Here is a 26,853-nt window from a genome sequence, read left to right on the forward strand (position 1 = left end):
TCCTGTTTATATTCTCCACACACGTCTTTTATGGAATACAATTCATTCGGAATGTGTCTGTTAAGATTTAGGAACGAGTTTTAAGATGTACAGTAAAACTCCTGGGATCTGGATTCTCCATTGAGCATATTAAATATTTGGATAGCATTTCCTTTTAAATGAAAATATCAGTATGCTGATGTCAGTGATAACCATCCAACCTTTTCATATAACTCACAGGGGGTGAGTGTGATAGCTATAACAAGCAATAAATCAAGTAGCACTTTGGTAAATGGCCTAAGGACTGTGGCAATCCTGTGTAGATAGTGCAGTGGTTTGTATACTGGGTTTTTCTGTCATTAGATGAGAAACAAGTTTTGTTTCCATTAAGGAAATTATTGAAATTTTGTGAGCATTGTTTCAACACTAGTTTGAATGACAATGTCCTATCTAAATGAATGCTGAAGGGTTAATAAGGCTGTACTGATTTAATTAGATCTCAGACAGATAATAGATTGCTGATGATACAATATTATTGGCATAAAAAATACGTGGAAATTTTCAGTTGGAAATGAAATTTTATTTATGTATAAAGAGGCCTGATATTGATCCCTGTGGGACACCTTTATCATCTTTTTGGCAACAACTATTAGCAACAACAATTTTAGGAATATATTACTTAAGTCAACTGTGACCGGGATCATTAAAAACCATGAAAAGCAACTTATTTGCATCGAAATTATAAGTATCAACAGTATTTGTGTCGTATATCTGATATTGTCCCTCCACAATGCAACCCAAATATTTTTATAATTCTTGCAATATTTTCCCTTTTTTTTTTTTTAGCTCTTCACAACTTTTCCAGTCTTTTGTTGACCCTTTCCCAACTTAGTCGAGACGAGTTGCTAGCATCAAATTCAAAATAAGCATTCATAAAAAATTTTTTTTTAAAAAGTTTCTCCATTTTAACAGTTATGTTGTCAATTAAACATGGCTTTATGGGATTTGCCAATCATTGCATTTTGTTTTTATTTACATTTTACACAGCATCCCAACTTTCTCAGAAACAGTTGTAGTTATCATAGAGTAAGGAAAAACAATGATGTTATGCAGTGAGTGTTGCGATTTATGACGGTACTCACTAATATCTGGATGCATGTGTGTTTTAGTTTTACCTCTTGCTGCCATATTGGCTTTTACCAGAATCACATAATCCAAATCTGGGCACAAGGGAAAAGGAGGCAGTTTGAGTCGGGAGAAGCAGCAGCTACCAAAGTTAATGGGATTGGCAGAGTTGCGTGTTAGAATTGTCCAAAAACATGTTTCCTTAACATATCTCCAGAGAAATATAACAATGAGTCCCTAAAACACTCCAACTAAATGTGGAAGTTATTTTAGGATGAAAAGTTTTTTGGAGTAGATTTTCAATAAAGTCAGGTTCGTTCGTGTCTTTCTGGCAGTCATTAGTAGAATTACAAATGACATCACATCCGTGTCTTATAATAATTATTAAGTATCTTGATAATTATTGCATTAGTAGGCTGTGGTTAAGAAGGTGATGCGATAATAACATCTCATCAAAGTCGTCATTTGTTATCATAGAGTCAATCAAAGGAACAGAAAACATAATGAGACATGCTGTCATCTTGTCACACTACAGTGGATACATGAATAGGAAACTGCATATCTATATAAGATACTAATATGCAATTTCCTAACACTGGCTCAGATTCTACTGCTTTGTACAAAGTGAGACAAACAAAATCAAAGAGCACCTCAAATACCAAAAAAAAAATCATAAGTGCTGACACATCTAATTAGATTTGTTTTGTCTCCTGCTGAGATGAGGTCAGGAGTGTTTCAATTAAATCTTCTTAATAGACATATTTTATTGGAAAGAGTTCAAAATATCCCAAAATAAATAAATATCTGTGTTTTTGCTGTCCCTGCAGGTTAGCTGTAAGGTCCTGCACTTCTTCCACATGTATATGCTGGGCTGTAATTATTTTTGGATGCTCTGTGAGGGCATCTATCTGCACACACTTATCGTGGTGGCTGTGTTTGCAGAGGAGCAGCATCTGCACTGGTACTACCTCCTGGGCTGGGGTGAGTTATTTGTGCTCTTTTGTGTTTTTTTTCCTTTCAGTATTCTATTGCGTGTCAAAGGTTTATTTTCATAAATTCACACTGGATTCAATCACGGCTTGAAAAATCCCCAAAAAGCAGTCCAGCAAGATTGGGCACAATCTCACAGCGTACTTGTAAGCACCAGATCCTTGTACAGTATGTCATTTTGGACACACTGACAGCTTTATTAGCCCCACTGTTGCTTAGTGCTGCTCATGTCCTGTTTTTCACACCGTTCCAAACAGGAATAATGGCTACAGTCTGTCAAATGAGTAGGCGATGGAACTAAATGGATGGTCATCATTAAAAATGTTATGATAACCTTGAGGCCTGTGTTTGCCGTGTGTGTGTGTGTGTGTGTGTGTGTGTGTGTGTGTGTGTGTGTGTGTGTGTGTGTGTGTGTGTGTGTGTGTGTGTGTGTGTGTGTGTGTGTGTGTGTGTGTGTGTGGATGGAGAAAGGCCAGTTTGTCAGGTCCATCTGTGGCCGATATGTTACACGGCCTCATTGACGTCTAAAAATGGACCGTGCATGGACACTTGTGTTTATATCCAGAAGGAAAGTAAAGATCTGAGCCCAGTCTCTCGTGGTTGTTTTATAGACAGAATGTCAAATTCGACAGAATTGTGACAGAGAATTAACAATGTGGTACTGTTGTTTTTAGGAGTGGTAAAATCAAATTACGACAGTGAGGAAAGCTTGCATAAAAATGCGGAAGAAAGTATACGGCGATATTTGTAAAGTAACAATTTATTCGATGAGGAAGTTTACCATCTGCAAACAAAGTTAACTGTGCTTTTACTGTTGCATAAATGATAAATCATTTTCACAAAATTCACTCAAGACCTCATATGGCTGCCATCTTTTGCTGTCCAAGGCTTTCCTCTAGTGCCTGTATCCATCCACGCTGTGGCAAGGAAAAAGTATTTTGATGACAAGTGAGTAATGTTCCAGAAACTTCTGCAAATAAACAGGAGATGTTTACATATGTGCTCGACTGTGTGCGGTAGAGTGAGAGCGTGCAGATCCATACGCGTGCATGTTTTTGCATGAGTGTGTATTTTGGGCGGCAGACAGTACTGACTGATATGTTTTTCTTTCTGTAGCTGTTGGATGAGTGTGGAAACCCATCTGCTCTACGCGGTGCATGGTCCTATAGTGGCAGCACTTCTGGTAAGTCTGCTAATCCGCTGCTTCAGCGCAGAACAACCTGGATCTCAAATGAAACATGTATATTATCAGAGCTCGCTTCAATTACAAGCAATCCGAAAAGGATGAAAAAATAAATAAAATGAACTGATAAACTGGCAATTAAGTATGGTCGAAAACTTGATGTTACCAATCTATCTGGAGTGGACCTGAGCTCTGACTACCTGCCTTTGTGGGAGTGGCAAATGGGAATAAAGGGGAGTATACGAAGGCAAGACTCCAAATTTAATGTCCACAATAAAATATACACTAATAATAAACCCATAACACAAAGAAAGTAATAAATTGAATATCTAATGGGGCTATAAAGATACAATTTTGACCATATTCTGAAATCAGGAATTTTGTTCTCACAATTACTTGTAATAATGCTACTTCTTCAAACACAAAGTAAAAAATAGATATTTATTTTCTTTTATTCAACTTTTTGCAGGTGAACCTCTTCTTCCTACTAAACATTATCAGAGTTTTGGTTACCAAGTTGAGAGACACGCACCGGGCAGAGTCCAACATGTACATGAAGGCAGTGAGAGCCACACTGATTCTGGTGCCTCTGCTAGGCATACAGTTTGTCATTTTTCCCTGGAGGCCAGAGAACCGGCTGGCTGGGGAGGTCTACGAGTACTTCATGCACATACTCATGCACTATCAGGTAGGTACTGAGCTATTAATCTACATTCCCATTTAGGTACCAGGTAGGAGATCAGTTCAAAGGTAATTTGACAATGAATTAAAAAGCAGGATAGTGCTACTTCATTGCTCTGTGGATTAAGGCCTTTTGCACCATTCACTAAAATAAGAGAAGAGAAAAAATAAGCTTTATAATCAATTTACTTCTGAGACTGAAAGTAATACTTTTACTTTGGACCTGTCACCTCGCTATGCATGCCAATTTGATTCAGGATTTAACCGAGCTGATTTTTCAGCACCCCTTTCACGCTTAATATTACAATTTTCAGTTTTAATGATTGCGAGTTTCCACCCGTATTAACCTTTTTTTTCTGCTTTGTGATGGTTGTGATTGCTTGGTGTGATTCACTGTTGAATTCCCCAATAAAGAACAAGTGAGGCACTCCATTAACCCTATTTTACAACCAGTTAGGCACTTAATTAAACAACAGGCAGCCATTCCATTCAATATTTAGATAGATGGTCCATTCATTCCCCTATTAGATAGTAGTTAATTTGTTCCACCAATAAAAGTTATTTTCAAACCTCACTGCTTTTATTGTGATAAAAATAACGATCATAAAGCTTGTTTTTCTTTTTTCAAGGGTTTACTGGTGGCAACAATATTCTGCTTCTTCAATGGAGAGGTAAGGACTGTTCATGTATTTACACAGAGCAGTTTGGCTTTCTTTCAATGCACGGCCATGCTGTATCATGTAAAGTTAAAGAAACTCTTTGGGAAGACTCATTTTACTCTCATCTCAAAGTGGTATCAATATACTCGGCTAACTTTTTGCAAGAAAGTGAATAATTCCCCAAATCCAACTATTTCTTTAAAAGTATTGTAACCTGCTGCCATGTTTGACATAATAACGCTGTAGTTTTGATAGAGAAATTGCTATTTTATAAAGGTCAATCTGCGCATGTTACTCTGGGAACTGTTCAGTCACAAGTGCTCATTGCTTGCGACGTTATGTATGAAACATCAGACCGCATCAGGTAAAACATTTTCTTTTTTTTTTTTCTTTTTTTTTTTCGGGTTACATCTCTGACATCTTACATCTGCACCTGACAGCACATCAAGAAGTGACCCGGGAATATCAAAAGAAGACTCAAACTTTAGTTCTGGCACTGAAAGCATCAGTAAAATACTTGTAATTTCCCACAGATGCTTCATCTGTCGTTAGTCCAATTGTAACAGGTTATAAAGCACTACTCTGCTTGTCTCTTTTGAAAGCAGTCTGGTGCTGCACCGGTAAAAACTGAAGGGTCATGTCGGGTGAAGAGTAAGACAGTTTATAAATGACGGCGCGGGTTCCAAGCTCAGCTGGAAATTGACTCTCCTTTCAAGTCCTCCCATCAGCCTTTCTAAGTCTGTCCACAGCTGTCTGACTGCGAGCATCCTTAACTTGATTCAAACACCTCACCAAAAACAAGGAGCTACGTTTCCATTAAAGCAGAGATCTGGGCTTGATGCTGGTGTGGAGACCTTTCAGCTCTGCAGGCTCACTGTGTGAAAGGCACTTCCACAAATATGTGCTGGAAGGTTGGATTGGATATTTTTAGCAGGGTGCCCATGGCAGAGTGAACAGAGCAGGCAGTTACACCCAGTTACTTCTCTGAGCGTAATATTTCAGGAGTTAAAATGAATTTTTTTTTTTAAAACTGCGCAGGAAAATTATGCTACCCAAGGAGACAAAGATATTCCGTTCAATTCAATTTTATTCAATGTGGTCCCAGAACATTTCAAAGCCATAAAAGAAAACACTGCAAGAAAACAAAATAACAAAAAACACACACGAGAAACATCCATGTGAAAAAGTAGCTGCGTAGGTCAATAGCAACAAGAATACGGGACAGGTCTGGGTCATCTGTCAGTCCTAGCTATGAGATGCATCCAAAAGGAAAGTTTGAAACCTAATATTAAAAGTAGAGAGGGTTATTAAGTATTTTGCTACATGAGAAGAAAGCAGAGCAGAGATGCATAAACTGAGAGAGCAGCTAATTTAGGACCTAACAACCATCTGTGAAGATGTATAAATTCTACCTGGAAATTAGGGCGACCATTCGCTCATGAGCTTCCAAAACGCAGCAACATTATCTTAAAAATGTTTAACGATTTGTGCAATAGAAGAGCATATGTTTAACGGGCCAACACACAGACTGGCACAAGCGGGAACGAGGGGGTTTGTTTGCTTCACGCACATAATGAACAATTCATGCTCCCCTAATCAGGACAGGGGTTTCTGGAACTGGGTTCAATACTTGCTTTTTCTATTTCAAGGCCAAACTGCGCAGGCCTGCTTTGTTTCTTCAATAGCCCCATTGTGAGGATAGGTCAGTGAGACAAACAGCTTTCAAGCTGTATTTGTGACATCAAGCAAGACGTTCTACATGGTAACTGTAAGCCTCAGTTGTTCTTTTGTCTCATTATGACAATTAGTGGCATGAATTTATTTCATTAGATCATTGTTTGTTAATGTGTTATAAGTAGTTACACCAGTATTTGGGTGTTAGAGAATGATTACCATTGCAACAGCTGGGGGTTTGGAACTCTGTTCACACTTCAGCTCTTGTTCAGTCAATCTGTACGTAGTGCTGAATGTATGAACATTTGTGTCAGACCATATCATTAGCTATGCCCACTTACCCTGCAGAGGATCATGGGCTGGCTGGGGCCTGTCCTAGCTGGCAGTGGACAAGAGGTACACCCTGAACCTGTCACCAGTCCATCACAGTGCTTTGAACAATTGGAAGATAAATCATTGAATCGTTGAATGAAAAATATCAAATATTTATTGCTTCCAGTTTCTCAAATGTGAAGATTCGCTGCTTTAGTCAGTGTAATATCAGTCTGAATTCAGCATTTCTGTTGGACTGTTTTTTCACCATTTTACAACATTTTAAATATATATTAAACTAATTATATCAATAAGAAACTGAATTTTTTTTATCGACATCCATCTACCTGATATGGACTAGGAGTCTCCTTGGCAAAAACTTGGTTTATTTATTTTGGATTTGTTTAATTGGTTTGAGAATGCAACGCAACTCATTAAAAGAAATGTTTTTTTTTTGTTTTTTTTTTACATAAAATTATCAGAAAGGCATCCTGACGTGGCATTTCCTCGGTTATTGGATGCTCAGCAGAGACCATGAGGAGTTACTTCCATTTGTTCTTGATACTGCAACTTTTAGCCAACATTTTGGAGCACTAAGTTCCCCCAGGCATTCACGCGTCTGCAGGCTGGAAAGTTTGAGCTCGTTGTTGTTATTTTGAAACTCCAGAAAGGAGAGCAACATATTCTGCATTTGAAAGATTTTCCAAGACGTACGAGTTGTATTTTCTTTGCATATACATACAGGAAGACAAAACTTAAAACTAAGTAAGCCAAACTAATGAGACAACGACCTGAATGAAATTTGGATTCAATAGATTGAGTTTCTTAATAGAGCACCATAATAAGATTATGAAGGGATACTTCCAGTAAGTCATCAGGGTAGTAATGGATTTTGTGATGATACAAGATAGATTTGGTTCACATGCTTATTAATGTGTTTACTGTGTCAATGGTTGCAGCAATGATTGTAAACATCCCTTTCAACATCCTCTTTGACATCACGACGAACGCATGTAGACCTGTTGCATGTACAATTACTGAGATTATATAATATTTGAATCAAGTAAATTGTGCAGAGCAGCGAAGAGAAAGAAACCGCATACTCCTACTTTCTTTCTGATTTACACAGTATCCATGAGGAATGGCTGTAAACATCCCTCAAACAATATGCCGCAGATAAATTGTAAATATGTGTATTAATACATCTGAATGGTTGCGAGGGAGAGGGGTTAACTCCTAAACATGCAGCTAAATGTAAATCACACATGATCTGGCTACATGCACAACTTGGCCGTATATGAAGATTAGGGGGACTTTGGTGTTTACATTTCCTGACCGGCATCTGCTAACGTGATTGAAGCTTGAGTGATCCACATATGCTGCTGCAGTTATGCACGCATCGGTTAAAATCCCTGTCAGTGGGATTGATATTGTCACAAGGTGGTGTTTGCATGGGTCCTGCCTCGCTCGCGTTGCACCGTAACCACATTTTTGATTTTGCATGTAAATTTGGATGTCTGGTGGAACCATTTGGAGGTCAAAGTAGAAAAGACAAGCAGAACAGAAGAAGGTGCTTTTTGAGGGAATTTGGAGAAATGTTCTTGTGTTCAAAGTGACAGCATTTGCATCAAGGGTGAACGTTTACGTATGATGTAACAGTACATATGTTTACTTCCTTCAATAAATCCAAAGCATTACTTACATACGATAGATCTGTATAAAAGACCCAGATCACGACACTGAGACACCTTTTTTTTTTTTTCATGTGTGTTTGTTTGTGTGACGTCCAGGTGCAGGCAGCTCTGAAGAGACAGTGGATGCAGTATAAAACCCAGTGGGGTCAAAGACGAAAGGACCACTGCTCAATGCGCTCCACATCCTACACAGCCACCTCCATCACGGAGGTACCCACCTTCATGTACCATCACGACTGTAACACTGAGCACTTAAACGGGCGCCACGCATGGGACTCTGAACTGGTGGCTCTGAAATCAGTGGACATGTACGCTTGAGTCGCACTGAAGATGAAGTGTGCCGCGGTGAAGACGAGCAACAGAGCAGCAGAAATGTAAGAAAAGAAAATGAATCCGGTTTGAATCTGAGATCTCGGAGGCTGATGCTGATTCGTTCAGCCTAGGACGATTATACGGGTCTGAAAACAAAGAGCTCATTGAGGTGGAGACAAATTAGCTACATTACACGGCTGACTCTTTTTACATTTTCCTTTATATTGCTGTTGCGGCTGCTTTTCGACAACTTTGGTGTCAAGAACTTGTGGCATGAGACAAGAGCTGCTTTTGACAGGTATCAACTTCCTAACGCTGCTAAACTGCGTGTGTGCGCTCGCGGTGACGGAGGCCCGTGCTGGTGTGGAAGCAGAAACAACAGACGGCGACGACGGCGAGGGTGGCAATGTTTTCTGTCGAAGATGACGCTGCTGAATGTGACAGTGATGATGGTGCCGGTTTTGACTTGACATGACGTAGAGGTGAATGATGTTGGGATAATGATAATGAACCGAGGTGAAGTAGAAAACGAATCATTCCTAACCTAACCTATACCAAAGGGTAATGTTTGTTGGTCACAACTATGAGGGCACACTATGTCCAGCTGAGCATAGATGTGGTACGACGGAGTAAAAGACACACACACACACACATTAATGTTTTATTCCTGCCCATCCCTAAGTATGTGCTAATTGTATTTCCTGTGATTCTGCATTCCCAACTGCTTTGTTGTTTTGCAGTTGCTGCATTTGTGCAGAAGCCGAAGATCACAAGGCTGAGAAGCCAAAAATGTGCACAAAAAATACAAAACCCACAACTTCTTTTAACGTGAAACGGCCACAGTTGTCTGACTGCATTAGAAGTCAAATTATGCTATGAGTTGTGCCACTAATTACCACAAAGATTTTATTCTCAATGTTACTTTGTCTGCTCATGATGCCTAAATTCTATCTTCTGCTTTTAAAATGTAAAAATATCCCATCCTTAATGCATATTGATTCATTCGTTTTTTTTTTTTTTTTTAGCCTTTTGTATGAATGAGCATCAAGGGCAAAAGAAAGACTTACTGAAGAGTCATTGTTTGGTTCATGTCCACACATAAGTCAACTTATTGATGTCTTAAAGGCACGTTCACTTCTTTGTCACAATCTTGCACAGAATCAAACTCAAACATGCGCAAGTAGTGCATTTGATCATTTTCTGTTAAAACATGTTCAGGATTTGTTGAAATTATTATCTATCATATCTGTGAAATCAATTTTAAAAAGTCCTTGCAAGGAAAAGGTTGGGTGAACGAGAAAACATTTTCATGTTTACTTTGAGACTCCCTACATTCTCTCGACATGGCGCTCCTTTGTCGTTATCTGTTGAATGTCTTGGTCATCGTGTGTGTGCTGAGTTTCAGGTTCTCTTGTTCTTGTCAGGTGGAGTAACTGTTGGACAGGACGTGGCCTGAGATAACACATGGTCGTAGTCCAGTAAAGAACAGTTGAAAATGTATGTTTTTAATTTACCTATATGGTGAGGCAAACACAAAATTTACGCATTGGAATAAGTTGACCTTTATAATATGTACTTTCACTTTGTAATTGTTGTAAAAAAAAAAAAAGACCATCAAATTGTGAACATGTGGTGTAATAGCAAGATAATCAGGTAAATATAGACCATACAGAAATTATTCTCAAAGTCATATTGGATATTTATCTGAGAATAAAACATAGCTGAACACTTTGATCTATAGATGATCAGTGTAAAGATACGTCTTACTTTTAGTTTCATTGATGAAAAGATTAAGCCCGTTTTCCTGCATAACTATCTCAGTACAAATCTGAAAATTTACCGCAGTGAGCTAATTACATAAAATTAGTCGTAAATCTGGTCACCAACTGAAATCCTGTTGCATGAATTATTGCACAAGCTGTGATGGTGCGTTGTGGCAACAGAGAAACCTTGAGCCACGGAAGCTGAATGCAGTCAGTCTTTTTTCACAGCTTCACTATGAAACAGGGGAGTGACAATCATGATCGCAGAGAAGGTTTTACATGACAAAAGAAAAGGAAAATATTACTCATTTTAGTATGAAATTTATCTTTCACTTCATATTTATTATGGGGATTTGTCTTAGGTCGGGTGCACACTGTAAGACATGTCACTGGTTGTTTGGTTTTGTCTGTTCATACCCATGTAAATACGAGCTGACACTGTGTACATAATAGAGTTTTGCACTGTGAAATACTATTTTTGTTACCTTCCTGTCCTTTATTTGGGCTTGTGTTTGCTTCTTTCTCCCTCTTGGCTCAGACTGGCATCATCTCAAAAGCTGATAAAAATTGTATTTTGTAAAGGCCAAATTGATTGGTGTTTTTTTCCCCCCCCCGCCAAGTACAAGAACACACACACTGAAAATCCTTTAGTGTTGCTATGTATTTCCTGAGCAATCAGAAAAACAAGCTGCATGTGTTTGTAAAGGGGGAAAAGATGAAAGAAGTCAGATGAAAATGGACCATTTTCACTACTTAGGATTTGATGATAAAAGCTGCATTTCATTTTCTGGTTTTTGAATGATTTTACAAGAAAAATGGCCCATTAAGTCAATTTACTTTTCCAAACACACCGTCACAAACTTTGTTTTCAAGTGTTCCCGCAATGTATCTCTGATGACTCAGCAGCACCTTCCACGCCAACACTATTGTTGTCAATAATTCAGGGTGGAGAGATTTTGTATAAGGAGCACACAGGCAAAACACATAAGGTCTTACTCCATTTGGTGTCTTGCTTCGTGATCCCTGGAGCTTGGCTTTGCCTTACAGCCTAGTTTTATTCAAAGGTTTCAGCTCGAATTACATTCCAGCATCCGATGTGCGTAATGGGACAAAATCAGCTGACACATTTCATTGCTAAGATGGATGTCCACTCACATCCAACAACCTATTAAGGTTGTTATCGCACTGTCTGACTGAGGTCTCTTCTTTATGTGAACATTTTTTTTAGCTTTTATGTCAGAAACCGCTGTATAATTCACAATTTCAAGCTCTGCTCAATCCTAATCATAGTCAAAAGAAGAAGACATATTGTCCTCATGCATATTTCACACAGTCAATAAGATTACAATAATATTATAAGAAAGTCAATTGTATATGGAAATATTTTGTTATTCCTCTGATAAATGCTCTCCCCTGCCAAGCACAACACATCAGAATAAATCTTTAGATAAAAATACTCAAGACTGAAATTGTATGCAAACTGTTTTGAATATGAAGGCAGAGATGGGGAAGTCTTGCAATAATGAAGACACAATGAGGTTTGAAATCTCCATAATTGTCATAGTAGCTCTCGTTATGGGCTTTTCTTCGGTAGAATCAATGGAACAATAAAGCCGACAGCTAGAGGAAGAAGCCTTAAATTGCTTTGAACAGTTTCTGTCTTGGGAGCATGTTGGCGTGGGAAGCTTCAGAAAAAATGTCAGCGGCTGTTTCAGGCAGTTCAGAAGGTTCCCTGACAGCAACGATCTTGAGCGTGTTAAGAAATCGGCAGTAATAGTCATCAAGGGGGTGCTTTTTCTCAGCCATGATAAAATATGAAATGACAGTCCTCCATGTCTCAATATGTTTTTACGTCACTTGAAACCATCATGTCACCATAACTGCTCAGATCACTGTTATCATGTGTAGTCCGGGCATATTCAAGTCCACTCATTCCAACTTCAGTGTACTGACTGAGAACTGAATCAGTCTTTATGCTTCCAGAACACTTTCAGCTGTCTTGGGCAGAATTTCATCATAGCTGATCGTCACTGCAGCGGCCACGTGGACAACGAAGAAAGGATTTGTTTTTACTCCCAATTCCGCTGGGTTACACACAAAGATTAAGATGCCCATTTCATTCGCCGAGGTGTTACAGCAGCTTTTCTGCTTCACATACATTCTATACTTGTCTCGAGCGCAATGCAGCGCCAACCAAGCTCACAGTCACGGTCCATGAGCAAACATGCCTGGAGAGCTCAGAGACCAAAGATTGTCACGATGTAGCCACAGATTCTTTTTTTGGTTCACTAGTTGGGCATGGTGTACAGAATAATAAGGCATTGAGCCTCAGAGAGAATATATCATAGCTAAGTGGTGCGTACAAAATTAACAATATAAATTGACCAAAAAAATGCTGCATCTTATTCTACATCAAGTTTGAGCAACAAAGGTTGTAAAATGTGGTTGAAAGTTCAGGAAAATACACAGACTGCATATGGGCCATGGTCATCGGTGCAAAACTGCATTGTTGTTCTACATAGCGATAGAACTGGAAAGCAAGAGCTAAACAATGTGGCATCACAACTGTGAAAACCAAGACTGAAAAAGAACAACTGACAAAGCATGCTAGCATGATACTGTAACACGTACCAGAACAAGACATCAGGTCGATTTCCACTGACACTAACTTAATATAATCATTATTTTTAAATGAACTCATGCACAAGATTTAAAAAAAAAATAAAAATCATTTGTTCATATAAAGTAAGAGCTCTTCCACTAAAACAAATCATTTAAGCTACCTACGTCATGCATGTTTGCTCACTGAAGGTGTCACAGAGGTGTTGACTCGAAAACGTTTCTGGGTTTCTTTAAGTGTCGCCTATTTCTCCGTTTCTATGGTGTCTCGCGAAAGAACGAACACAAGACCTGGCTGCTGAATCCAAATGTGTGCGCGCAAAGTTTCACACCCCATATGAATGAGTGCACACAGTCGTATCACGTGCCATCCGTGGAAGCTTATGCCCGTGTTTGCCTCTGAGCCAGCAATAATATATTGTGCGTAACATGAGAGAAAAGGAACCCCTGCTGCGCTCAGTACCGTAGCCTCAAAGAAAATAAATCAAACCATTAAAATCTGCTCTCACAGAGACTAATCTGCACCATCGTCTCCGCCTGCTCATGGGAGATAGGACGTTTGAGTCGTGATGGGATTTAGGCTAGCAGTCGTGGCTGCATTCAGGCATTAGACAATTTCAACGCTGGGCGAAGTGCTGCACCGAAGGATCATCACTCATGGTAGTTCTGCAGTCAGGAAAATTTGCTTTTACACTCATGAATTCATGATTGGCAGATGATCTCCCGAGGCATTAACTGACTAATTTCAGAGACCATTGTGTCTTCTTCTGCACTCTGTTTTGAACATGTTGCGCTTGCAGTACTATTCTTCATTTTAAATGCTCAGAACAATCAAGAATTTTATTGGATTTTGAATTCCACTTGATTGTGTAATAAGCATCCTGCAGAAGTCTATGGAGAGGAGAGTGGAGATTACCTAATGAAATAACTCCTTCTACAAGATTACAATGCAGCAATGATAAATTATAATCTTAAATGAGCTGTGCTTTCAAATCCTTTGATGTATCATTGGAAGACAATGCTTGCTGCGGGATAATTATCTAGGCCCTCTTGATTTAAACTCTTTGATATTAAGAACATAAGTGCCAAAGCAATGCCCTACAGCAGATCACTGATCCACTTGGGTAACAATATTTACTGCCCCATCCATCTTAGTATCTTACTTCACAGTGGAGCAAGGGAATGAGACACCGGAGGCGTTGTGGTAGCAGTAATTCGTAGAGTTGCAGAAATGAGAAGAGGCGAGAGACAGCATTTGAAAGTAGTTGTTTGTTTCCCCTAACCTTCCAGGGAGGATAGCAGCGACCAAGTACGATTCATCTGTGTATGCTCGAGGCTGCTGCACATTTGGCCACGAAGCTCCTGACCTCACTAAACCACTGAGTCATGCTGCCTCAAACAAAACCCTGACAAGAACCAGTGGATATCAGCAAAGTCACAGAAGCCAAAACCAGCTGGTGTGAAGTTGATATCACCTCCTTGGTGCATCAAACAACATGAAACGAAGACTTCCCTTTACACGTTGCTCGTGCTAAAAGCAGAGGTGAGCCTGTCAGTCGGCCCCTGGCGATACGTCTTTGAAGATAACCGTCTCAGTTATGTCTTTCTAATAGCAGTTGTTCCCTCATTATGCACTAATGAGATTTGTGTGACAAATTATTAATTATCAGGGCACTTGATAGAGTACATGCTAGAGCGCTGGAGAGGTTTTCCATTTAACAACAATTTATTTCCACTGATATTTTAGCATTCATGAAGGAAGAAATATAACTGTTAAATTCAGTGTCAAAATAATTTCAGACACAAACAATGACACTTTGTAGATTTGAGGGAGGCAGAACACATCTGTTTACTTGTACTTTGACAGAGTGTTGAACAAATGAATTTGCTCCTTGCTGACAGGGCTGAAAGTTTGATTCATACTCATATTCCTGTTTATCCTCAAATGGTCCTAAAATGAAGGAGGTATTACTCAGTGATGGGGAATGCCAGTTCGGTAAACTCGATAAAGGGCAATGTACATTTACAAAAACCAGGAACAAGTTTTTTTTTATCATCCCTTTTTAAAAACAGGACTTCAGAAGGAGCCCATAAGGGGAGTTATTCAAGCATTATGAACGATTTGATGTAAAATTAAACTGAAGGACATTGTTAACTTTAATCACACGACCTGCAGAGTGCATCCAAAAAGGTCATTTGCCTCCAAACCATGTTGTCATCTAAATTCGATTCCATTAGGACTGACTGAAGCTACATGAAAGGCTGAAACAGGGTGTAACATTTAGCTGGGCTGAAGCTGGAAGCTACAGAGGAGTACAGACACAGGTTCACGAGGCTTGTGTTCCAGTCAGTCTGATCCCACTCGGTTAAAATGCAAGCATCGATTACTTTTGAGCCACAAATTTCAACATCCACAGTGCAGTAAAACAGATAAGCACCACTGTTGTAATTCTCTGACACAAAACTCTTATGTTGCCATGGCCAAAAAACCAAAGTGTTTAAAGTTAAGGGACCGCAGAGTCTTGTTAAATGCAGGTTTAGCGGCCAAAGTTCCCTGTCCACACACAGCCTGTACTTTCGGATTTTCCACTCAAAGCATTTTATGAGGGGTCTCAGCACAGCAGGAGAAGCACTAACTTATTTCTGTTTTACTATCCCCGCAGTGAAAATTTAATAGCGGTTTCAAAAGATAGAGCTTTCATAAGCATTTGAAAATAAACGACAGGCGATTGACAGTCTCATAAATGTTGTTCACGTTCAAATGTGTAACACAAAGCTGAAGAGAAATTGCATTTTGCACTTTTAAAAACATAGGCTACAAAGACTCAGCAGGTACAATGAAATATAAGAAAGAAAACATTTTTAAAAAAGATAGATAAATTGAACAAAAAGGGATCAAATACGATTAAGATTCTTTTTCTAAAAGTGTTTTCAGACACTACTTGTTGTGTACAATTCAAATGAAGTCTGGTGGACTTACCTTTACAGATGTCCTCTTTGTGCTCTTGCATTGTGAGGCACACTGCACATATGCATTAGTGTTTCACTACTCAGCTCATAGAATTAATAAAACGTACTTTTCTTGGCTCTGAGAAGGTTTTACAAATATGAAGCACCTGTGGGTTAAAAATTCATAATATCATTTTGTTTACAATTGGCTGACAATAGTTTAAGTATCTTCTATAATGGCAGTCAAAGGAAAGGAACATGTAAAGTCTATGTTGCTGCGGTTGGTTGTTTCACTGTCAATCCATTGGCTCCTATAACTTTAAACCTTCCACAACCTAACAACCAATAGGAGACCATGGCACCAGCAGGCAGGTTCTTTTGGGCTAGAGAGGATTTTTTTTTCTTTGTAGTACTTTCAGTGACCACTGAGAGAAATTATCAGCAAGACTAATTGATGGCGCTACATCCAGTGCTCATGAAACTATTTGTCAATGGTTGAAACACAGAGGAACTTCTGCACTAAAACGACGAACCCAACACTAATTAAGACAGCTGAACCCTCATGTTAGATTAATTTTTTTTTTAAAGGGTCTTTGGATGAATACCATGAAAACGTCCTGTGGTTTTTGTCTCCGTTTAACAGTGCAGTCACACCGTGAAATAATCTCTAACAGAAATAGTTTTACATTTTGAGAAACATCATTATTCAGTCTCACATAGCCAGACCTACTTCCACATGACTGCACCCATATATCCTTCTGGTAAAGGGGAATAACACACTGGCCTTCTTTAGACTATTCAGAATGATCTTGGTCGGCAATAACCACAAGATACATTGACCTTGCAAAATCAGAAGCGGTTTGGAGGGGGGCTGGTTTTGACGGAACATTTGCACAAGAGAGTAGTTGAGCTCTAGCATGAAAACAGCCAAATCCAGGATGATTCAACTGCCAAGTGGGTAGAGTGCTTACCATGGGCCATGGGCCAAGTGCTTGAGCCCCAAGTCCCTGGTTCGATTCTTGGCCGGCATGACCATTTCCTACATGTTGCTGTCCTCCCCCAATTTCCTGTCTGACAGACAGATAGGGGAAGAGAAAGATAAATAATACCCCCAAAATACACATTTTAAAAAGAACGGAGCTGTTTCTCATAGCAACAAGGATTTTGAAACTGGAAACGCACAAGTAGCTGTCGGTGAGGAGAAGGCCGACTGAAATAATTGGCCAGCGTCAGATCAGAAGTAAGACAAATTGAACGACCACCCAAAAATATCTGAACCAAACAGCTCAGTTAAGTTTGAACACGTTCATTTTCCATATTTAAAAAGCCATCATTGACCTCTGTGTGTGTGTGTGTGTGTGTGTGTGTGTGTGTGTGTGTGTGTGTGTGTGTGTGTGTGTGTGTGTGTGTGTGTGTGTGTGTGTGTGTGTGTGTGTGGTGTGCTACTAGTGATAAATACGTGGGCTTTCACAGCATTTGTGTGTGTGTTTGTTTTACGCACAAATAGACCACTTCAACATAAACAGCCTACTCTTCCAAGCGCTTCATGTACTCAGGCAGTAAGTCACACACTTAAAAAGGAAGAGTCCCTCAGGTGTATTTACCCCACCAGGTTAGCAGGGGGACAACCAACCACAACACACACAACATGAGGAATTGTCTACTGTCGTTGAAACTTGCCTGTGGCACCGCCAACACACACTCCACATCACCCTCCGTGTCACCTATCAAACTGAAATCACGCCCAGATAGCAGCAATCTGTCTCACTCAGACGTCTTCAGAAGTCTGCCAAAGTGGAAGATTAACATCAGCGAGCGCCGTACACGCAAGCAACGCCACACTCGAGCATGAAGAATGAGTCGCTGACATGACAGACCAGAGGATCTCGAAGCATTAGTCCGGACCATTCTGTTCGGGGGAAGTGACACAGTTACGCTGGATGAAATATTCCTTCCATTCATGGAATCCTTACCTTTCGTTTTGCTTAAATAGTGTAATGGGCTGTGTGCATGCAAGCAATGTGCTTACAGAGACCCTGCCAGTATAATAAGTTATAATTAGGATGATGAATGACGAGAGGAAGACGATTAGAAAAATAAAGATACAGGGGGAGGGAAGCAAAAGCAATGTTTGTTTTTTTCTGCAAAAAGAAAACTGTGACTATTTCTTGCACCTTTTACTTTAAATGTGTTGAGTCGGCCGCCACCTGTGCAAATATTTTAATAATTGGGGAAAATTCAAGCGCATGCACAAGACACATGTATAATTCATGCGTTTTAGTGAGTTCGCAACAAAAAACCTCAAGTTAATCCTGGGGATGATTTGAATATGTAAAAAAGATTGGCTGCAGTCCAAGTGGGATTGGAAAGTCTGATTTATCCAAAGCAGGTCAAGGCGCCCTCCGTCTGCAGTCTCTATCATGCTCTGCATATCCAGGGGGAAATCCTGGAAAAACCTGTCAGCGCTCCGATAACCAGCGCTGAACTCCACCCCGCAGGGTGAATATAAACCTCATTCCCCAGCTTCACACCTAAATCCATTAGATTAACAACATCAAGATCAAAAACGGCAAATCCTGAACAGCACCTAAAAAAGGTAATCAAGAGGGCTGATGGTCATCTTCCTCAAAGTGCTTTCAGGCTGAAGTGAGTGAGAGAAGAGAAAGGCAATAATTTAATGGGCCACAAAACCTCAATTCTGACAAATCTGTCAGGATGTTAGTTTTTGCCAAAAGCGATGTCTGCACTCAGAATGTGAAATACAGTATATATATATATATATATATATATATATATACATATATATATATATATATATATATATATACACACTTAAAGATATATATATATATACAGTGGGTACGGAAAGTATTCAGACCCCTTTACATTTTTCACTCTTTGTTTCATTGCAGCCATTTGCTAAAATCAAAAAAGTTCATTTTATTTCTCATTAATGTACACTCAGCACCCCATCTTGACAGAAAAAAAAACAGAAATGTAGAAATTTGTGCAAATTTATTAAAAAAGGAAAAACTGAAATATCACATGGTCATAAGTATTCAGACCCTTTGCTGTGACACTCATATTTAACTCACATGCTGTCCATTTCTTCTGATCCTCCTTGAGATGGTTCTACTCCTTCATTTCATTGGAGTCCAGCTGTGTTTAATTAAACTGATTGGACTTGATTAGGAAAGGCACACACCTGTCTATATAAGACCTTACAGCTCACAGTGCATGTCAGAGCAAATGAGAATCATGAGGTCGAAGGAACTGTCCAAGGAGCTCAGAGACAGAATTGTGGCAAGGCACAGATCTGGCCAAGATTACAAAATAATTTCTGCAGCACTCAAGGTTCCTAAGAGCACAGTGGCCTCCATAATCCTTAAATGGAAGAAGTTTGGGACGACCAGAACTCTTCCTGGACCTGGCCGTCCAGACAAACTGAACAATCGTGGGAGAAGAGCCTTGTTGAGAGAGGTAAAGAAGAACCTAAAGATCACTGTGGCTGAGCTCCAGAGATGCAGTAGGGAGATGGGAGAAAGTTCCACAAAGTCAACTATCACTGCAGCCCTCCACCAGTCAGGGCTTTATGGCAGAGTGGCCCGACGGAAGCCTCTCCTCAGTGCAAGACATATGAAAGCCCGCATAGAGTTTGCCAAAAAACACATGAAGGACTCCCAGACTATGAGAAATAAGATTCTCTGGTCTGATGAGACCAAGATTGAACTTTTTGGCGTTAATTCTAAGCGGTATGTGTGGAGAAAACCAGGCACTGCTCATCACCTGCCCAATACAATCCCAAAAGTGAAACATGGTGGTGGCAGCATCATGCTATGGGGGTGTTTTTCAGCTGCAGGGACAGGACGACTGGTTGCAATTGAAGGAAAGATGAATGCGGCCAAGTACAGAGATATCCTGGAAGAAAACCTCTTCCAGAGTGCTCTGGACCTCAGACTGGGCCGAAGGTTCACCTTCCAACAAGACAATGACCCTAAGCACACAGCTAAAATAACAAAGGAGTGGCTTCGGAACAACTCTGTGACCATTCTTGACTGGCCCAGCCAGAGCCCTGACCTAAACCCAATTGAGCATCTCTGGAGAGACCTGAAAATGGCTGTCCACCAACGTTCACCATCCAACCTGACGGAACTGGAGAGGATCTGCAAGGAAGAATGGCAGAGGATCCCCAAATCCAGGTGTGAAAAGCTTGTTGCATCATTCCCAAGAAGACTCATGGCTGTACTAGCTCAAAAGGGTGCTTCTACTCAATACTGAGCAAAGGGTCTGAATACTTATGACCATGTGATATTTCAGTTTTTCTTTTTTAATAAATTTGCACAAATTTCTACATTTCTGTTTTTTTCTGTCAAGATGGGGTGCTGAGTGTACATTAATGAGAAATAAAATGAACTTTTTTGATTTTAGCAAATGGCTGCAATGAAACAAAGTGAAAAATGTAAAGGGGTCTGAATACTTTCCGTACCCACTGTATACATATATATATATTCATATATATACATGTATATATACATATATAAATACATATACATATATATGCATATATATGTATATATATATATATATATACAGGGACAATACAGTATGAAGTCAAATTAAAATGAAAATACTAAAGTAAATACTCAATTACCTTAAAAGTACGCTTAAGTACAAGTGTCAAGGAACTGACTATCTATAACGGTTATACAGTTAGATCCGACTTCCTCCGGCACCAATAGACTTCCATTTCTCGAATCAAATACTAAGATAGTCAATCTTAACAAATCACTATGATGTTCTGGTGGCCCAGCTGTAAATAATTCCACCATTAATAAGATATTGGGCTTCAAAAATGGTTCCATTTTGGAATTGCGTGGTTTGATTGACATCCCCGGGGTGCAGTCTGGTGTCAGTTATACGCGGGCGAGCATAGTGTCCTCTAGTTCCCAGCCAGTCGAGTCACACCCTGCTGCTCGCTCCTCACCAGCTCATAAATATGGCCACTTCTCGCTCCGGTGAAAACCAAGACGGAAGAGGCTGCAATGCCGAACTCGAAGCTTTAAACCAGCGGTTCGCAAACCAATGGGTGACATAACGCTAGGTTGCTATCTGGGTTGCTGCTTGCGTGGGTACAAGGTTTACTGAACTTAAGGATAGCTCCACCAAAACTAATGAAAAATAAGGCAAATGAATTTGAATGCACCTTCTGTAGATTCCTATTTCACCATGAGGAGAAAAGCACAGCGATTTGACATTGCAGTCCCACCATGCAGCATATAATTCTATAACATTTTGTTCTGCTATCATGGAATATATTTCCTGTATGCAGTATTATATGTAATACACATTTTTCTCTCTCTTTCGCAATCTTTTTGACACGCACGCACTGTCGGCATGGGAGCCGAGCAAAGACTGTGTAATTGCCGTTTAAAGAAGAGCCGTCACAGTTTGAAGTGAGCTCAGGTCCTGCTAAACCTTCATTTAGCATCTCTTTTGCTCTGACTTCTTTAAACCTCCTGATCTGTAGGCCTCAGCTTTCCTCTGAGTAATGAGAAACGGGGAAAGCCACGAGGAACACGCTGGGCGTCACGATAACGCGGTGATTAAAATGGAAGCTACAGTGTACAGATGGTGTTACTAAAAGAAATGCGGAGGAGCTTTTGACGAATCGGTGTGTGAAATATTGGTCTATATGGTAATGGTGGTTGTGAAATGCATTTTCCACAGAAGACAGGGCCTAATTTCCCTTGTATGATGTATTGCTTTCATTATTTTGCCATCAAATAAAAGTGCTGTAATCACTTTTTGGGTCACTGTTTCACATGTTCTCTTGTCAGCTTCGCATGCAGCAGTGAAGAGGGACGACCAAACTGAATAACGATTATTCCAGTGTTTTTCCTGCAATGCGATTTTGTTTGATTTTCTCCTTTAATACAGAACTTGAAGGTATTCTTTGCCGGCCATTCACATCATGTTGTTATTTAAAAAAAAAGAAAAGATTTGCCTATTTATAAAAGTGACAGAATGCAATCCACTCCATCATCTGTGACCTTTAGCGACATATGTTGTGCTGTATTCAGTCAGTATTAGTGAAGGACAAAATGAGATTCCAATACGTGCATCAAGATTATTCTTCCATCTTTGATTCGTGAGGCTCAGTCATGACAACATAAATCTAATTTGAAACGGTGGTTGCATGGTGAGTCTGTCTGTTCCAACCTTAAGGTCAAACATGTTTCCAAATGATACACAGTGAGTTAGTCAACCCCGTAATCATTATTAGTGGCAAATATTGACCTGTATTGTATATTAAGTTATCGTTACAAAACAACCATGTGATGTCCTCTCAGGACATCTGTTGCATAAACAGGAAGTGTAACAATATCACAGTCCCTTTATTGTACTCTAAGTCAATACATCTGAGCACACAAATACACGAGACCTATTTGCATATTGTGAAGCCATGAATAGAATGCAAACACAATTCGATTCGTGAGAGACTGTTGCTTATAAAATACAGAGACTCTCCTCTTTGTTACCTTTCTGCCATCACTCTGCAGTATTGTGAGAGGGAGAACACAAGAGGCCAAGGCCCATGAAATTATGCAGGATATCCTCTGTAATCATTTTGTTTGTTTACTGGTATAAATATTGAGCCCATTAGTGTGACTCACACTCTTCTACTGTACTGTGTGTCTATGGACCTCATTCATCGCTTTCTTGTTAGGCATGGAGGAAATGAGTCATTGGTTATGAGGAATGTGAAATCATGCCTTTGCAAGGATAATAAAATACAATGAATATTCTGTGTTTAGCAAAGTGGCCTCAGGCAGGCAATGTCAACAAATACATAAACCAAAGGGAAAAACTAAAATACTGTCTCACTGATGCAAAGCAACTGAAACCACGACAACTACAAATGCAAGGTGTCACATCAGCTTCAAACTTGGACTTTGGACCTGCAGTTCCAGTCTGACCTCCGACAAGCAAGCACAGACAGTAATACAGTTCAACCAATGGACAGGTGCCGAGGACAAGTTGATCTGACAGTCAAATGCCCATTCGGGCCAGAAACCAAACCAATTTCTCTTTTGTTGCCATTTGTGTAAAGTGTTAACATTTTACATTTGAAACTCAAACATATAATAAGTTATTCACATTTTTTGCTCAATACATAGATGAATACAGAGTTTATGCCACAGTAACATCATATAGCTTTTATTAAATGCCTCAGCTAAATGTAATGCAGGTTGACTCATTCATTTCCAGCGATAAATCCTCAGCAAGTTGAAGTTGTTCTTGTGCTTAAACACTCAGGCAGTGACCATTAAGATATATTCATTTTCACTGCCCTCTGCATGAAATAGTGCTTAGTTGGCATTGCACAGATTGCATTAGGAGGCCATTCGCGTGGCACTCAGACCATAAAGAAAAATAAATGCACAGAAAGTAAAATCCTGCTGCAAGCAAACTGACCTGAAACATTTTGTAATCAATGTCAAATCTGAGCTGTGGAGAAATAAACTGTCAATACCTTTGAAATGGCAGGTCTAAAATACACTTTCCTCAAAGACGAAAACATTGATTTTGTATTTTGTGTGAGGGTATTTCAAAAGCATCAGAAAAGACAGATGATAAGATGTATGTGAAGTGCCATAAAAGGTTTGATTCATCACATTTGTTTTGACAAAAATATTTCACCTAATGTTTATGTTATTCTTTTGACGCGAGAAACACAAAGCCAACGATCGCTCCTCTTTTAGAAGGTTTTATCTTCTTCTATATAATGCACTGCTCTAAAATATGAAAGCCTCCCTGGAAACTTGATAGCACTTTCCCATGAAGTTAAACTTTAAATGATAGTATTTAGCAGGGGAATAGCTACCCGTCTCTGGTTCTGTCTGCTGTAAACGGATCCTTAATGTTTCTTGAGAGGTTTCCCTGCCCTATTCATGTTTACGACCACACACAACACTTGTTTCCACCCAAGCACAGCTAGTCAAGCAACAAATTAGCTGCGACTGGTGGAGCAAAAAATACTCTCCGAGGGCCGTCGTGAAAGCCGAGCCTGACATCCATTTAGCTGCTTCAGGGTGGGATGCCAGTCAACAAGATGAGAGAGCTCTGCCATTTTGTTCAATAAATACTTCAAAAGAAGTGAAGTGCAAAGGGGTCTCTTTGAATAAAACATAAATAATCCCTTTCATGCAATTTGCATGCATATGAAACGGACCCTATTTTCTATGGGCCCAGCATCATTATATTTCTGTGGCCTAAGTTATCTTGCGCTCAAAATCAAGTTAAACAAATTTGTGGCCGTGCAACAAGTGGTACGGTCTTTTTGAAACACGGCACGAACATTTCTGAGCCCCTTTCTTTGCACAGTAAAAGACACGTCTGCCATTTCTTTGGGAAAACAGATATTCCCATTTCGTCGCAGGTTTCTTTAGTTATAATGCTAAATCAATAAGACTGCTCTAATGAAAAGCTCGGCGAACACTCAGCTGTCATCATGAGAGAGCAAATGAGTTTGTCTAAACCGCGCACAGCTCCCTGGTTACACTTTTCGATTTTCTGCTCTTGCAGAGTGAGACACTGATATTAGAAAAGTCCTCGTGTGTATGTGGGTTCCAGCTTACCTGACAAATTGTTTCCTACTTCTATACTTCCAGAGATGAACTCGACATCTTTCCCTCTCTTCTGTCAGAAAGCTGACAGCTGACCTGACGGGGAGGACAAGCTATTGAGCCCTTTCTCTGAAAAGGGGTCTTCAGACCTCATTTTAAAATGTTTTTCTATTTCTTTCCAAAGTGAAAAAATCTAGTGACAATTCAACTAATATAACAACAGGTATATAATGGCAAATTAAATCCTTATATGAAGACCTTTGTGATCTATCCAAATTGAAATGTTATGTTATCAGGGTTCAGACAGCTTTTTTTTAACAGTTAAGTTCCATCACTGTTTAATCAGCATCAAAGTGATGCTTGTAAAAATAGTCCCAGGCTGGGCACAAGATCAGTCCCTCATTCATTCATTCGCTACGCACTATAACAGACACTCCAGCAAACAGCACAACCAACTTTAGTTATTAGTAAAGTTTAACTTGAGTAAGTTTAATTTCGTTAAACTGTTTCAAAGAGAGGGCGACACAGTGCCTGTGCAGTAGTTAGAATTGTGGCCTCACAGCGAAAAGGTTCTGGGTTGTAATCCGGGCCCGGGCCTTTCTGTGCGGAGTTTGCAAGTGGGTATAGATAATGGATGGATCCTTCAGAGAGCTTTGATTATCAAAGACTTTCAAACACGAGCAAATGTATAAACTTTGTCAAAGATGATGACCGTTGATAAAAAGCAACTTTCTTTGAGCCAGAGTAGACACTCTTTTTTTTTGTCAGTAACTTTTGATCTAAATACGGTCCACACTTCATCTGCCCTCCTCTGACTCCTGTTACAATTTTCTCTTTCATATGCAACCAGCGCAGTTCATCAGAATCTCCTCCGTTCACCACATTTAGACTACTTTTGGCCGTTCCCCCTCCACTGTCACATCTTATCAATCATCCTGCAAAGTAAACAATACTAATAGGCTGTGCGAGCAATTGTTCTCAATTAAATATGTATGAATACACATGAATGAAGTCTGTGTGAATGCATATCAGTAGACAGCGAGGGAACATTGGCCGTGTAGGTCGGTGGTAGTGATTGTTATCCGGCTGGCTCGTGGAATTTGGCAGAGGGGCAGACGCTCATGAGCAAAGAGAGCGTGGTCTTTTATCTAAAAGGGTAACTGGGCCACAGCATCACAGGAGGGGTACGATCTAACTGGGCACCCTCAAGTGTCACACAAGGACAGTGGGAACAGTAATGAGCGGAGGGTCATGAATCAGAGAGTCTTGAGGCTGTGAGGGAAAGCTCTGCATGAAAAATCAGGGCTGATGTGTGAACGCACACGGGTTAAGTAGACATAATCCTTCAAATGTAATACGTATAGTCCAATAATTAGTGGAACTGGAATAATTATGAACGATTTATTATTTTGGTCATTGCTCTGGTTTGTGCCACCGCCTATTGGCATCATTTAAAGCCAGCAAAAGCCAACAGGGATTGATATCCCCCCCCTTCATGGTGGAGGCTTACGGGGACTGTCTTTTTTGCTGACAGCAGTAGCTACAGCAGCAGAAATTAACAAAGCCTTTCAGTTTGCTCCCTGTTGAATGTGATGCGGAAAAACTTTATGTTTGCGCGCGTTGAGGCTCCAGACCACATTTGAGTGGTGTAGCGTATGTGGTGATTGCCCACATGCCATCTAGAGTATATGTAGAGTGCTCTATGTGTTTGTACTCACAGTGCGTGCGTGGGATTGCCAATTTGAGGAGGTTCAGCTTGATCATGGTTTCATACAGCTTCATAGTCTCCTCTCCTGTTGAGAGACATTTACACACACACACACATATGCTGAGCATTTCCCTTTGTTTGACAGGGAAATGTCTTTACTTCTCGTGTTACCCCGCCAGGTTTCATTCAAATTAGACTTGTGGTATCTTTCATATCAAACCCATCAAGATCTAATAACAATAGAAACTATCAGTTATTGTATGATAAGAAAAAGTGAGTTAGCCAAGTTATAATGAGTCCCCGGTAGATCTGTCTGTTCACCCTCATCAGTAATCTCCCCCTGAATTGGGAGGGCTGAGGACACAGGAAACCACGTTAATTAGTCTGACAGCGTCCTGCTCCTGGCCGAGTTAAACATCATTAAGATGGACAGCGGCGCTACTCAAAAGGTAACACTCATATATTCTGTGACTCTACTCTGCTGTGGCACAGAGATTTTAAAGGTTAGAGATAATGTATGGAGTTTATTTGCGACACCACGAGGATGACGTTGGGCGGGAATAACAGGCAGTAAACGC

General features: G+C 39.9%; 1 protein-coding gene across 4 annotated transcripts in view; it reads left to right on the forward strand.

The window, feature by feature from the left end:
* Nucleotides 1-9,256, forward strand: part of calcr (calcitonin receptor) — a 54,792-nt gene extending 45,536 nt beyond the window's left edge. For all 4 annotated transcript variants that reach the window (XM_069694533.1, XM_069694559.1, XM_069694542.1 and 1 more), the window contains 6 exons: nucleotides 1,932-2,085; nucleotides 2,982-3,042; nucleotides 3,211-3,277; nucleotides 3,747-3,965; nucleotides 4,588-4,629; nucleotides 8,394-9,256. In XM_069694533.1, the coding sequence (XP_069550634.1) occupies nucleotides 1,932-2,085; nucleotides 2,982-3,042; nucleotides 3,211-3,277; nucleotides 3,747-3,965; nucleotides 4,588-4,629; nucleotides 8,394-8,615 (765 nt within the window). In that variant the 3' untranslated portion in view covers nucleotides 8,616-9,256. The remainder of the gene's footprint in view (nucleotides 1-1,931; nucleotides 2,086-2,981; nucleotides 3,043-3,210; nucleotides 3,278-3,746; nucleotides 3,966-4,587; nucleotides 4,630-8,393) is intronic.
* Nucleotides 9,257-26,853: the final 17,597 nt, after the last annotated feature.

The sequence above is a fragment of the Brachyistius frenatus genome, unplaced genomic scaffold (genome assembly GCF_029030835.1).
Source record: "Brachyistius frenatus isolate BFR_SWC_R1_liver_20210118 unplaced genomic scaffold, ASM2903083v1 Contig_2, whole genome shotgun sequence".
Lineage (NCBI taxonomy): Eukaryota > Metazoa > Chordata > Actinopteri > Embiotocidae > Brachyistius > Brachyistius frenatus.